Below are 14695 nucleotides of genomic sequence, written 5' to 3'. Positions count from 1 at the left end.
AGAAGGGGTCTGAATCTTTTCTGAATGCACTGTATTGGAAGAGAAGGAGTTATCCTCAATCCAGGTTTGACCATTTATATATTCCTCTATGAGCAAAAGCAGATTATGAGATGAGAATGTGCAAGTTTGCCACAGGCAAATGAGCCACTAGGTTTCGTACATTATGACAGGGACAAAATCCTATTTCTGGCTGTAAAATTCTTTAATGCAACCTGGAGCCATGAAAGACAATACATGATTCAAGTATTTTCCTTTCTGCATTCTGAATGTTTATTTATCCCAATATCATGTGGACGTGTTTGCATCATCGCCATTTGCAACCACACCCAATTTCCTCACGTGTGCATGAGTTGTCTGTAAAAATTAGTACCAATACACAGGCCACAGGACTTGAAAACATGTTCTTCAGAAAAAAAATCACATTTTTTAAGAACTTACCGTCCCACTCGTGTAAGTAATCTTATTGGAATGTTGTGCCCAAAAGGGATTGCATCTCTAATATATGTAGCATATTACAAGCAAGTTTATTTTCCATAAATCAGTCATTCCTCAGATAAATTGACAGAGCCCGTACTGAACTTCTCAAATTGGGCATAATAAAAATCTCTTGGCTCTGAACCTCAAGAGATTCACATTAATCTTTTTAAAAAAACACAGAATGGAGGAGACATACCTTCCAACAAAGTTCCTCATTGGCTTGCGTGTCAATAAAAGAGGTAAAAACACATTAGCAAGAGCTGGTTTATAGATTATAAACCAGATCAGTAGCATGGATTTAGTGATTAGACGAAGTAATAGGAGAGCATAAAAAATTGGAGCATGACTTGGCCATTGGGCTCCTTTTGAATCTTCTCTGAAAGTCAACTAGATCATGACTGATCTTCTACCTCAGCACCACTTCTTGTCATAACTTTTGATTCATCAAGATCTAACAAAATTATTAATTTCAGTTATGAATTCAATTAATGCCTGTGCTTCACTAACCCTCTGGGATAGAGAATCCCAAAGATTCACCAACCTGATTGAGGAAATTTCTTCTCACTTCAGATGCAAATGATCTACCCTTTATTTTGAGAATACGACCCTTATTCTGGACTTTTAAACCAGAGAAAACGTTGTTCCCATTTCTACCTAAGAATTCTGTACATTTCATTGAGGTTACCTCTCCTAATTCCTGACGAGGATAAAGAGCTAGCCTATTCAATCTCCCCTCTTATGACACCACCATCCTCCCCATTCAATGACGCCAAAATGTTCATAATGATGAGACAGATATGGGGATGTCCTTGGTTTAGGAGTCCAGAACTAGTCACATTTTCAAAATAATGGGGTAGACATTAAAGAGACTGAAATAAGGAGAAATATATTCCAGTGAATCTTTGCTGCAGTCACTCCATACAAATACTGGTCTACCACCGATTTTCCGACATTCTCTGTCATCTGGATTATCCGTTTTGCTGGACCAACAGAGGTCATAGCCTGAGAGGTGTCCAACGTTACCAGAACAGCCAGCCTTGGCAGCATAAGAGGAGAGATATCAGCCCACAACAGATCTGCTCGTTCCAGCTGGGCAGGGGTTCCAGAGCCCCGGCTATAAGGGGAAAATTCAACCTGTCAATCGGCCGCTGAAGACCTGATCAAGTGCCTCACGTAGCCTAGGCACCACATTTTCGGGGGGACTTCCGGGGGGGGGGGGGGGGGGTTTAAGTGCACTATTGTAACTTTGTCTGGATTAAAGGAGGTAACTAAACAATTAGGAAGATAAGTTTTACTACCAAAGGGCAAGACTACACCTGAAATACTGGTCTGTTCTCCCAGAAGGATGGATATACTTCTGAAGAGGGAGTGCAACAAGGCTCCCCATATTCATTGCCAGGATGGGATGTTTGACCCTCTGTGGAGATTCAATATTCTCAGCCCACATGTTCAAGAACGAGAGGAAACCTTATTGAAGCGTACACATTTTCTTCAAGCTTTGATTGGGTAGATGCCAGTTTCCCCTGCATAACCAAAAGTTTGTGGTTGGCCATTGAGCGTGGAAATGGGAAGGAACCTTAACACACAGTTGGCAGAGACTCTTTGGCATGCTCTACCCAAGGAGGCTATCCCTGAACATATCCAAGACAGAGATTATTAGATTTAAGGATATTATGATAATCAGATGGGATTACAGCAGGGAACAGGAACAAAGTCAAGGAACAGACTCCTGTTTATATTTATTTTGTCTTTAATGTTTTTGTTCGTCCTCATACGCAACCAATCTAACCAGGAAGAGGCTGTTTGAAGGTATTAAGAACGGTTACTCAGATCGTGAACAGCCCGAGTCTCAAAAGTAGATAAAACATGGAGAAAGCTTGAAACCTCTGGCTGTGCCTCATACATTTCCAAATCTGTGTATATTTATGGTGAAGTGTCATGTCAGCTTTCATTTCCGCCTGAAGCTTTAAAATCATCATTAAATTGATGAGTCCAACACCTGTGCTTTTTTCAGCTGATTAAAAGAGAAGTTATTTTGTGGCAGCAGCATTTTCCAATGCATCTTTCCTTGCTAAGTGTCAGGATTACCAGCCAATATAGAAACAAATCAGTTTCCTGTTACTCACCTACCATGCATAAATTATATGGGATACTATATGCCAATGAACAGGGAGGAGAAATACTGCAATTTTTAACAGGGCCTTCGCCTCAGCAAAAATATATTGAAAAGGGAGGGAAATCAAGGGGAACTATTTTGTTAATGCATGTTAGATTTAATGGCTAATTCAAATATAACAAATTTTGAACTGCATTGGAGAAGTCTGGTAAGTTCCGTGAACCTGCACCAGAAACTAGCCACAGAAGCTGCCCACTACCTTAAAGTCCAACTACTGTAATGTGCAAACATCCTTCAAGGAAACCATCCTTCAGTGGTAGTCAACTTAACTGAATTTATTTTAAAGAGATGACTGAAGTAGCAGACAGGTGTTGTAATGTGAACAGATAGGTGTTTTAAAAGGAAAGCGAGGCAAACACAAGAAACAGGGTAGAATGTAAAGTGTAACAACGATGCTGGCAGAGAATAAAGATTGGCATGGGGCAACTATTTAATGATTTTTCTACATTAGAATGAATACAATTCTTTGTACTTTGATGCTTGTTTATTTGCACCCTTCATTTAAGAAAACACTTTTCATATGATGAAAGATGAAATTCTAAGTTTCTCTCTTTATAGGTGGTGTCCTATTTGCTGACAATTTCCAGCAGTGTTCTGATTTCTGAATTCCAAAATGTGCAGGGGTTTTTTTGTTTTAAAGACCGTAATACATGCTGTTCATCAAGGAATGTTATTGCTATAAATACACTAGTTAAAATGGAAGAGTATGAAACATTCGATGTAATAAAGAGACACAGGAAATACTAAAAGGTTTATCATTTTTGAAAACTAGATGAATTGCCTAACCCAGATGTGAATGCTATCATTGAGAGATGCATTTCACACATGTAGATTGAGAGGATGAGATTAAGTCGGTTTACACCTTGTATAGGTTTACTCGCTACTTGCTGCGGACCAAGTCTGTTAGATCGATCCTTCGTGATTCAGCTAGCTCAGTTAATATTGCTGCTACAAAGCCAAAGCCATTCTCAGTAATGGATACTGAACTTCCCCATTTAGAAGGGCACAGAATGTTCTCCAAGTGATGTTCAATAAATAAGTGTACCGACTCAGTACATTTAGTCTTCACTCATACAGTAATGACTTCATGTCCTGAGACTTCAAGGGCTGTTCCTTACGGTTTGTATACCACCCCGTTGCTGGTGGTTCAGGATGTGCTCGGGAACTGTGATTATGGAGTCAGACCATTATCTGCCAGCTGTATTAGAGTGGAGGCTTGAGGAGTTCTAGACATTCAGAACCAAGGAGAGGAGAAAGCACATTAGGTCTCTCTCTATGCCTGAGGGCCATGGATGGTCAACTATTACCGACATTCAAGATTGATACTGACTTCATTCTGGACACAACAGGTACAAGCTGCAGGCTGGAGAGTACACTAAGGACATAGAACAAACAACTTATTTTTGCGTGGTGGAGCTGGAGAGTAGGACCGAATAGCCTCCCACTGCTACTATTTCTGAGGTCTTAAAAAGAAATGTCATCAAAATCCAGGCCTAATTTAACCTAGTGTTAGCTGAGGGAGAACAACAAACATATTTAGACCTACTTATCACAAACAATATATAGCTGCAGGTTCTCAATCTGTAAAGGCATAATACCTTGCCACACTATTAATGCAAGTTTTGTCTGACTAATTTAAGATAGTCAACAAAGTTAGTATCACAATTGTAGTGGTCAAATATATAATGAATTTCCCCTCTCAACACTAATACGCTGCTATTACATGTACAAGACATCGGAGGTGGCATTCGGCTCACTGAGTTCATGCTAGCTCCCAGGGCAATCATCCCATTGCTCCCAATCCACTTCATTTTATTTCCCTGTAACCTTGCAATTTATTCTCTCCCACAAATGCTAATTAATTCAATATTTGGTTCCTGTACCCATTAACCTAAAATAAAGGCAATTAGTAGTTGTCAATTAACAACAGTACATGCCTATGGGATGTAGAAAGAACCCAGAGCATCCAAAGAACATCAACGTGATTAAAGAGTGAACATACAAACTCTGCACAGACTACACTTGATGTCAGGATTGAATCCGGGACCTTAGAACTATGTTCTAACTGTAATACTAACTGCAGTATTAAATATGGTAACACGTTTGTTTGTGTGAGTAGTAACATTTATTCGATGCTTAACTAAAAAAAACATTCAATCCCCGACTTCCCACTCTATATTCCAACTTTTCCCACTCTATTGTTCATTACATATATACATACATTTGTACAGTGAAAAGATTGGATAAACTTAGAAACACATACCTCTTGTTGAAATATACAAAGAACCATTTAGGTAGCTTGTTGCAATTCTTTTACGCTAGGGAAAATATTAACCAAAAATCCATTAGAATAGTTTTTTTTAAATAAACACCAAAAACAATAACACATACACCAGCTTTTGTTATGAATAAAATATTAGCATTTACATGGTATGTTGTGGACAATATGTTAAAGTATTTTTAAGTCGAAAAGATTATATCTTTCAGTGTGAGAACACTGCTTTTTTTTAACCAGATCAGCTTTGGAATTGTCCACGTGGGAACAATTTTTGTCAGTTATTTGGACAAGTTACTTACTCCTCTGAACAGTGCCTTGGGATACCTAAAATGTCCACTAACCTGATCAAACGGTATGTTTGTTTAATGACTCATTTTACAAGTCCAATCTCACAGTAATGAACTGCAATGTCAACCTGGATCATGTGTGACACCGTCTAGTGTGAGACAAAGAGCAAGATTTTGCTACCTGCCGAAGCAAGACACTTTTGCTTCTACACCATGTGCCATTTGACACTGTGCAAAATGATTAGAGCATTTAAGGCCAATCTGGTTATATGTTTTCAGTGCAAGGTATTTTACAGCATCCAAAGAGGTCGGATGAGGTGTAAAACGTTCCGGAGGGAACTTCTGGAGACTTTTTTTTTTTTTTTTTAATGTGGAGGGCATAATAGGTTAAAATGTTAAAATGTTTTAATCCAGGTGGCATAACTGGACCAGCTGTACATTCTGTTAGCGAACAGTCTCAATGAACACGAAGATTGTGACAAAGTGACAAAGACGGCTTTACTTTTCCCATTTTGATGTACTAGTTATCCACAGCTTGTAAGAAATAAAGTAATCTAATGATTTAGTCAGAGGGGGCAGATTTTTTTGAGAAAACATCTAAGTTTTATTAAAGCATGCTTCTTACCAAAAACTAAATCTGCATTTCAGTTAATTAATTTACAGATAAACTAAGTCTTCCTCAAACTAAAGTCTCACACCTTAGTCCCTTGAATTTAAATGTCCTTGCCACGTGTATTCCCTTTTGCTATGTTTCATCTTCCTTTAATTTGGATCCATCCGGTGAAAGGCTTTTAGCTAACCTATATTGTCATCCAAACTTGTGAATAATTACATTTTATATCGCAAGGTGTTGAGGTCAGGAGGTGATCAATGCATTTCGTAATAGTGTGCAAAATCGTGACATTAATTTTCGATCTGCCAAAGAATATGCAGAGATGAAGACGAGGGATCAAAATACAGTGCCCTCCATAATGTTTGGAACAAAGACCCATCATTTATTTCATGAAGAAGGGTTTCGGCCCGAAACGTTGCCTTTTTCCTTCGCTCCATAGATGCTGCTGAACCCGCTGAGTTTCTCCAGCTTTTTTGTGTACCATCATTTATTTATTTGCCTCTGTACTCCACAATTTAAGAATTGCAAGAGAAAAAAAAAAAAAAAAAAATCACATGTGGTTAAAGTGCAGTGTCAGATTTAAATAAAGGCCATTTTTATACATTTTGGTTTCACCATGTAGAAATTACAGCAGTGTTTATGCATAGTTCCACCATTTTAGGGTACCATAATGTTTGGGACACAGCAATGTCATGTAAATGAAAGTAGTCATGTTTAATATTTTGTTGCACATCCTTTGCATGCAATGACTGCTTGATGTCTGGGATTCATGGACATCACCAGTTGCTGGGTGTCTTCTCTGGTGATGCTCTGCCAGGCCTGTATTGCAGCCATCTTTAGCTTATGCTTGTTTTGTGGGCGAGTCCCCTTCAGTTTACTCTTCAGCATATAAAAGGCATGCTCAATTGGGTTCAGATTGGGTGATTGACTTGGCCACTCAAGAATTTACCATTTTTTAGCTGTGAAACACTCCTTTGTTGCTTTAGCAGTATGTTTGGTATCATTGTCTTGCTGTAGAATGAACGGCCAGACAATGAGTTTTGAGGCATTTGTTTGAACTTGAGCAGATAGGATGTGTCTATACATTTCAGAAATCATTATGCTGATATCATCAGCAGTTGTATCATCAATGATGATAAGTGAGCCAGTACCTTCAGCAGCCATACATGCCCAGGCCATAACACCCCCACCACCATGTTTCACAGATGAGGTGGTATGCTTTGGATCTTGGGCTGTTCCTTCTCTCCTCCATACTTTGCCCTTGCTATCTGATACAATTTATCTTCGTCTCATCTGTCCACAAGATCTTTTTCCAGAACTGTGGTTGCTCTTTTAAGTACTTTTGGCAAACTGTGACCTGGCCGTCCTATTTTTGCGGCTAACCATTGGTTTGTATCTTGCAGTGTAGCCTTTGTATTTCCGTTCATGAAGTCTTCTGCGGACAGCAGTCATTGACAAATCCACACCGACTCTGAACTGTCGGACAAGTCAAGTCAAGTCTGTCAAGTCAGAATTATTCGTCACATGCACAATAAAGTGCAGTGAAATGAATTTGCCAGCAGCGGTACAATTAAAAAAAAACACACAATACACAATAAAAATCTAACAAACATCCACCACAGCATTCATCACTGTGTAGGAAGGCACAAAGTTCAGTCAGTCCTCCTCCATTTCCCCCCTTGGTCGGGACCACAACCCTCCGCAGTCGCCGCTGCGGTCGGCCAGATGTGCAGACAAGGTAAGTCCTGAATCGGTGCTTCCCTACCGGAGACCACGGCTTCAAGATGGTGCAGGCCGCAGGCTGAAAATTTAAAGTCCCCACCGCGCCACAGTTAGAAGCACCGCAGACCGCAGGGCCGGCGGTCGGAGCTCTTCTCCAGGGATCCCTGGCGAGGGATCCCGCTCCGGATGGTAAGTCCCCGTCGCACCCGCGGTTGGAAGTAGGCCGCGTGCCGGCGGTCGGAGGACAGGTGTTTGGGGGATTTTTCTTTATTATACAGAGAATTCTTGTCATCAGCCTTGAAGGTCTTCCTTGACCTGCCAATCCCTTTGCGATTAGTAAGCTCACCAGTGCTCTTTCTTCTTAATGATGTCCCAAACATTTGATTTTGGTAAGCCTAAGGTTTAGCTGATGTCTCTAACAGTTTTAGTCTTGTTTCCCAGTCTCATAATGGCTTCTTTGACTTTCATTGGCACAACTTTGGTCCTCATGTTGATAAACAGCAATAACTGCTTCCAAAGGTAATGGAAAGACTGGAAAGACTAGGTGCTGAGAGCTCTCTTATACATGTATAAAGGAGGCAATTAAACACACCTGAGCAATTACAAACACCTGTGATGCCATGTGTCCCAAACATTATGGTGCCCTGAAATGGGGGGGGGGGGGGGGGGGGGGGGGGGGACTATGTATAAACACAGCTGTAATTTCTACATGGTGAAACCAAAATGTATAAAAATGGCTTTTATTAAAATCTGACAATGTGCAATTTAACCACATGGGATTTTTTCTATTATAAATCTCAAATTGTGGAGTGTAGAGGTAAATAAATAAATGATGGGTCTTTGTCCCAAACATTATGAAGGGCACTGTAACAGCTAAAATATTGAAAGACAATTTTTCAGCAGAAACTAATTGCATTCACTGGAAGTGTTTTTCTCGGGGAATAAAAACGAGTGTCCAAAAAGCAGTTTCATTATCCACCAAGAATGCTGAAAATGCTCATCAGCTGTCTGGAAGTACAACTGAGGTAATGGAGATAATTCTGCTTCTTGCTCCATAGGCACTGCCGACTGATTGTTCAGCTTTCCTATCCTCTCTACACTAGTTTACTCCTATCAAAATAGGTCAATCACAATCAAACTCAATGCACAATGCTCTAATCAATAGGTTCCCCATCCATAATGGGGTGGAAGATTGCAACCTTCACGTGGTCCGCCCCGTTTCGAAGAATGCAATCAACCCGGTGTGCACAATCAAATAAGATCAAATAGAACAAGTTGACCTACAACTTTAGGCTATGCACGCCATACACAAGAAAACCATCCATAATTATTAAGCACTGAGCAGTAGTTCTACAAAGATTTCAGGAAAAATAATTGCAATTCGGATGCCATTCTAAATACCCAACTATTTTGAACTAAATTCATTGGATTTGGTGTATTTTGTGTAACCTCCATTCAAATTCAGTGGCTGTTTGTTCTAGCAATACTTTCCTTATTGATTGATTCATCACACGTGCTGGCTCTCAAATTCCTTGAAGGAATTTTCTCATTAGCAGGTTAAACCACCCAAGTAAAGCAATCACATGATAGCTTTCAAGTTTTATAATCTGTGTATAACACACGTATTTTTCAAAGCACGTGTTAGGACCTCAAAGAAGGATTACCAGCAAGTACATCTTGATAAAGTGGATACTGAGCCCATGTTTGGCCAACAACATTCACACAAAGAGCGGAGAGGGTGTATGGAACGAGCTGCCGGAGGGGGTAGTTGAGGAAGGTAGTATCGCAACGTTTAGGAATCATCTGGACTGGTACATAGATAGGACAGATTTAGAGGGATATGGCCCAAACGCAAGCAGGTGGGACAAATGTAGATGGAACTTGTTGGTCGGTGTGGGCAAGTTGGGCCGAAGGACATGTATCCACACTATATGATTCTAAATGATTCAGAGAAATATCATGCCAGGCTATACAGACTAAATCGTTTACCTCGGGTTCAAACAACCCACTATATGTTGGATTGGCTGTGCTTCTTCTCTTTCTTTCCTGGCGTCTGCTTTGGATTTCTGTAACCATAAGCATTTCCATTATTACTAAAACTAAATGTTCTAAATGCCACATTTACTCCTTTATGGCAGCCCTTATTTAGGTTAGCTACAGCAACATACAACATTTCAATGTCACCATCAGTATTCAATTCGCTGTACCTATATACAGTAAGGCAACAATAAAAAGACACAAGCGGAAGATTTGCATTAATTTCCAAATTCCAAAAGCTCACAATTCATTCTGTTAGACAGCTGAACTAACATGGAGAAATACTTTTTTTTTTTAAATCATAGCTGTAAATTGGGAATAATGGAAGAAAATAACAAACAACTCCAATTAAATTTGATGCATCCCTACACAGCTATAAAGATTGTGAGAAAAGCACTTCAACAATAAGAGTTTGGGCTTAAATCATAAATTGAGAAGAGTATGCAGTTTCCAGATAATTTTCAAGTTGAATACAGGCTCAACATATCTCCTAAGAGACAAATGAAAAGTTAATAGATCTGTCTCAAAGTTTTTCTCAAATTTCAGAGAAGAAATAATTTAGAGATGTAGATAATGACTTTACACTAGAAGTGTCCAATCAGGGGGGATTTATTGTCCAGTTATTGTCCAATTAAGGTGTCCTACAACTAGTTCTGGATTTAGGCCATTGTGATTTGTAATCTGTTGGTTTAGAAAACCATAGAACCTGACAGCTTGGATGATGACCCATCACCATCAGATGTCACCATGAGTTGCCATACAATTGCTGACTCAGAGAGAGCTATCCAACTGATCACATATCCTACCAAACCTTTTCTAAATAACCTTGCATATTACATTTTTTCCCAAAAGCGCATGCTTCGTTGCCTTTTGAAAGTACCTTAAGAACTGCAATGAGTGAAGTCGCAGGTTAAGATCTTAATTTCTCAGTGAAATAGCATCCCTTTTTGCTCTTTTATCCATTCAATTAAAATTTAGTACATCTGATTATGATTCCACTTCTAACAAAGCACTTACTTCCCACTGAATCTTACAAAACATGTCAAAATTGTAAATATCCCTATTACAAATATAATTTAAGGAGAACAATGCAAGCTTCTATAAATTCTCCTCAATCTTATCATCTCTCCAAAGTAGCGGCGAGAATAGTGCAATTCTTTGCACCAATGGCTAGTCGGAAAACAGAAAAGATTAAAATTTTCTGGTATCCACGGCCTGTTATAAATTCAAAAATTCAGTATAATCTATCTTACTGCGTAATAAACTTTTCAAAAATGGGTGAAAGTATATATGTCAAGCCCATGGTGATCTTGGATGTACCTAAAGATAGTAGCATGTAGATTATACTCCCCACCCAACCCCCCTCCCATGTTAATACTCCCAATGTGCCATTTATCTATCTTATGAAGATGAGTGACGTCATTGATGCAGTATACCCACCCCATTAACCTTTTTTCTCTTCTAACAAATGTGGTACCATATCTTTCCAAAATTCAAATATTCAATAGCCAGTTTCTCACTCGTTTGTTATGAGTTAGACTCTTTCCCCCCCCCCCCCCCCCCCCCCCCCCCCCCCCCCCCCAACTTCCTCCAGTCCAGACTGTCCCAATGACTCATGAGCTGAAGTTAATCCCCCTGTACCACTTGGCTGGTCATGAAAAGACATTGTTGTTTTTCCGCTGGGAAGTGGAAGCAATCTAGTTATTCCCACCTTTGAGGTCATTTATTTGAATATTTTTCCTGAAGCTCAGTAGACAAAGTCAACATGTACCAAACTACACCATGGCTTATAAAATAGATACACAATTTCCGACGGCTCCCCTTTAACCTTCTGACTCAGATGTGCGATATACTGTACAGTGATACCAGTGAGGGAGGAACTACTTCAAAACTCTGTGGCTGCATAAGCAATTAATTCATTCTCATATAACAACTGCACTTTTATATCTTTTCATACAATTTATATGGTCATGTCTCACATGGTCCCATGGATTTGCTGCAGATTCCATTCCACAGAGTTCTTATCCCTTGTATGGAATTCAATAATGAATACCATTTTAAGGGTGCTTCGTTCACAGGGGATTCCTGGTCTCTCTGACAACTCTTTCAATTCTGCCTAATGGTCTCCATTTACTCACATTTACTCCCGCTTGGAGTGCATACTGTCGTTGTGTCCTTGGGCAAGACACTTCACCCACCTTTGCCTGTGTGTGAATGTGTGTGTGTGTGAGCGATTGGTGGTGGTCGGAGGGGCCGTAGGCGCAGATTGGCAGCCACGCTTCCGTCAGTCTGCCCCAGGGCAGCTGTGGCTACAGAAGTAGCTTACCACCACCGAGTGTGACTGAGGAGTGAATGAATAATGCGATGTAAAGCGCCTTGAGTATTAGAAAGGCGCTATATAAATCCCATCCATTATTATTATTATTAGTCGCACCTCAAGTTTCAAAACTTTGAACTTGGTGGCACCACCTGCATATGCAGTTTTCCAGATCACAAAATGTTCAGGGGTTTCCTCATGATAGATGATGTGTACTGTGGAACTGACTTGCACTTCATTCTATTGATTTTATTGAATACTGAGGATATGAAATGTTTTGGCAAATATTAATCCCACTGCAGAAAAACTTAAATTTGTATCGTTGACTTAACTACCAACCAATAAAGCAGCACAATTATGATTAATTGCTTTCCTATATCGTATTACATGAAATTAAACTATGAACTGAAAAGGGTGAAATTCCAAACCAAAAAAGTATATAGATCAAACTGACCAACATTTGAACATTTAACTTCGTACTGGTTAAAAGATCTGAAATGGTATTGTTTTATAAAAGGCAAAATTTTAAAGATCATACATATACTTTTTTGTTTTGTTTAAATTGTTCTAACTGCTCTCAGTCATCTATTAGCTACTAATCTCTCCTTAGACAAGAATACTACTTCACGAATTTCATATTTGACTTACCTTCCAAATGCTCAGTAGTAACCAGGCCAAGGGACACCATAAAGGCAAGTTTCTGCAAATATAAGGGTATCATATTGTAGGGAGTCTCCATGAAATCAGTCTCGCAAAGTGTCAATGGTTTCACGCAATAATAATGTAAGAACACAAGAAATAGAAGCAGGAGGAGGGTGCTTGATCACTTGAGCCTTCTCTGCCATTCAATGAGATCATGGCCGATTTAATTTTTTATTTTCCTGCAGTTACTAAGTTACTATCTTTCTCTGAGTGTGACATTTCAAACTCTTCAGTCTCCTTAAAACATTTTAATTATGAGAATATGGTTATAGCATCTGCAATTCTCATGCTTACTTTGCTCAGAAACCTGGGATCTGTGCCATTTGGATTGGATGACAGGTCTACCTTTGAATGCGGCTACCCTTTTAAATACCTTCTTGGTTTTCATTTCTTTTTAGATTTCCAATCTCCACGCTTGTTGTTACATTATTAGCAGCTTACTTTACCTCAGGATTTTCTTCTCTCTTTGATTTTGCAGAAAGATGGCCCTGTGGTTGTTCTATGGAAGGTTTTCTTTTTTCTGTCAAGTGTTCCGTGTGTGCCTGACTTTGTGGTTGAATGATTAATACCTATAAAATTGACAAAATGTTCAAAACAAATTCCCTCGTGAAAATTGCATTCTGATAGCGGGGGTAATGAGGAGGTCAGAGTTAGAGCCTACTGCATGGAAACAGGCCTTTCGGCCCAGTGTCCATGCCGACCAAGATGCCTATCCCATTTCCCTGCATTTGGCCCATATCCCTTTCTACTTTTCCTATCCCAATACCTGTCTAAACGCATTTTAAATGCTGCCTTTGTACCTGCCTCCATCACCTCTTCTAAACATGTCCCCACTCAACTTAAAAATCATTGTCTAGTCTTGGGCTCCACTACCCTAGTCTTGGGCTCTACTGCTCTCTCTAGTCTCGGGCACTTCTATCCTATGGAACAGACTGTGATTATCTACCCTATCTATCAAACCATCTCAAACTTTACCCCATATCTAACCCCATCAAAATCTCTACACTCTTCCAAATCTTGTCTCTGAACATTGCTAATTTTCAATGCCACACCAACAGCCTACTTGTAAAGCTCTAAATTTCCCACCCAAGATCTCTTGTTCCATCCACCATCATTTGTAATTCTTATTAAAAACTATATTTGAATAAGCTTTTCTTTCTTGAAGCTCAAAGAGGTCAATGTAACTTTCTTTAATAATACTTCGGTGAAATACCTTAGGAACTTCTATTACAATTAAAGTGCTGCTTATTATCGTTATGGAGAAGTTCTAACAGTGAATTCTCCAGCTATATCACCAAAACAAAAATCATGTTTCCATGGTTGGAAATATAACACAACTTAAATTGTTCTGATTAGCATTTGGAAACAAAATGACTGACTAAATATAAACAGGAATGTAAGAATTGGTAATACAAGAACTGGTTTAATCTACTTCCGGGTTAAAATACAATTCTAATGTATTATATTCACTTCATTTTATGCAAACCTCCCTTACCTTATCTGTGCTGAGCAGAAGAGGTTGGACACTGATGGTGTCACTGGTCAGTGAGACCGTACTGCTGCTCATGGAACTACCAATGTTGGGAGAGGCAGAGATGATTGCAAAAGCCACGCCAGCACTGCTGATTGGCGTGGTAACCAAAGGCGACTCTGTAAAACTTTGAGTTTGGCCAGTCAATGTTTGCACATGATTGACAGTGTTGTTGGCAGTAGGAAGAGCAGGACTTGGGTTCTTGATGCTGATGATGGTGCTTTTTTGAAGAGACTGAGGCTGACTGGAAGTCTGGTCACGGCACAAAGTGACCGAGAGGCTGTCTGGAATTAGGGTCTTTGGCCTAACCTGAAGAAGCAAGGACGATATAAAAAAAAATAATCATAACATTTATAAGGGATTTTAGTACTATCATAGACTTTACTACCATCAATACCTATGAGCACTTAATAGTATGAACAATGCTTCCAATCAGTTATGTTTTTAAGGTAGGGCAGCCAAGAAATTAATCTGCATTCAAGGAATTCAGTGACATTAAGATGCATGGCACAGATATGGGTCTTTTGGCCCATCACATCCATGCTGTTCATATTG

The 14695-nt window shown here is 39.5% G+C and overlaps 1 protein-coding gene across 11 annotated transcripts in view; it reads right to left on the bottom strand.

The window, feature by feature from the left end:
* The window catches only part of phf21b (PHD finger protein 21B), a 79042-nt gene that overhangs the window by 18288 nt on the left and 46059 nt on the right, over positions 1–14695 (bottom strand). For all 11 annotated transcript variants that reach the window (XM_033037589.1, XM_033037581.1, XM_033037584.1 and 8 more), the window contains 6 exons: positions 14105–14449; positions 13056–13178; positions 12556–12607; positions 9543–9619; positions 4917–4971; positions 674–696 (listed from right to left, as the gene is read on the bottom strand). In XM_033037589.1, coding sequence (XP_032893480.1) covers positions 674–696; positions 4917–4971; positions 9543–9619; positions 12556–12607; positions 13056–13178; positions 14105–14449 — 675 coding nt within the window. The remainder of the gene's footprint in view (positions 1–673; positions 697–4916; positions 4972–9542; positions 9620–12555; positions 12608–13055; positions 13179–14104; positions 14450–14695) is intronic.

This window comes from Amblyraja radiata, chromosome 19 (genome assembly GCF_010909765.2).
Source record: "Amblyraja radiata isolate CabotCenter1 chromosome 19, sAmbRad1.1.pri, whole genome shotgun sequence".
Taxonomy (NCBI): domain Eukaryota; kingdom Metazoa; phylum Chordata; class Chondrichthyes; order Rajiformes; family Rajidae; genus Amblyraja; species Amblyraja radiata.
This window is presented reverse-complemented; position numbering and strand designations above follow the sequence as displayed.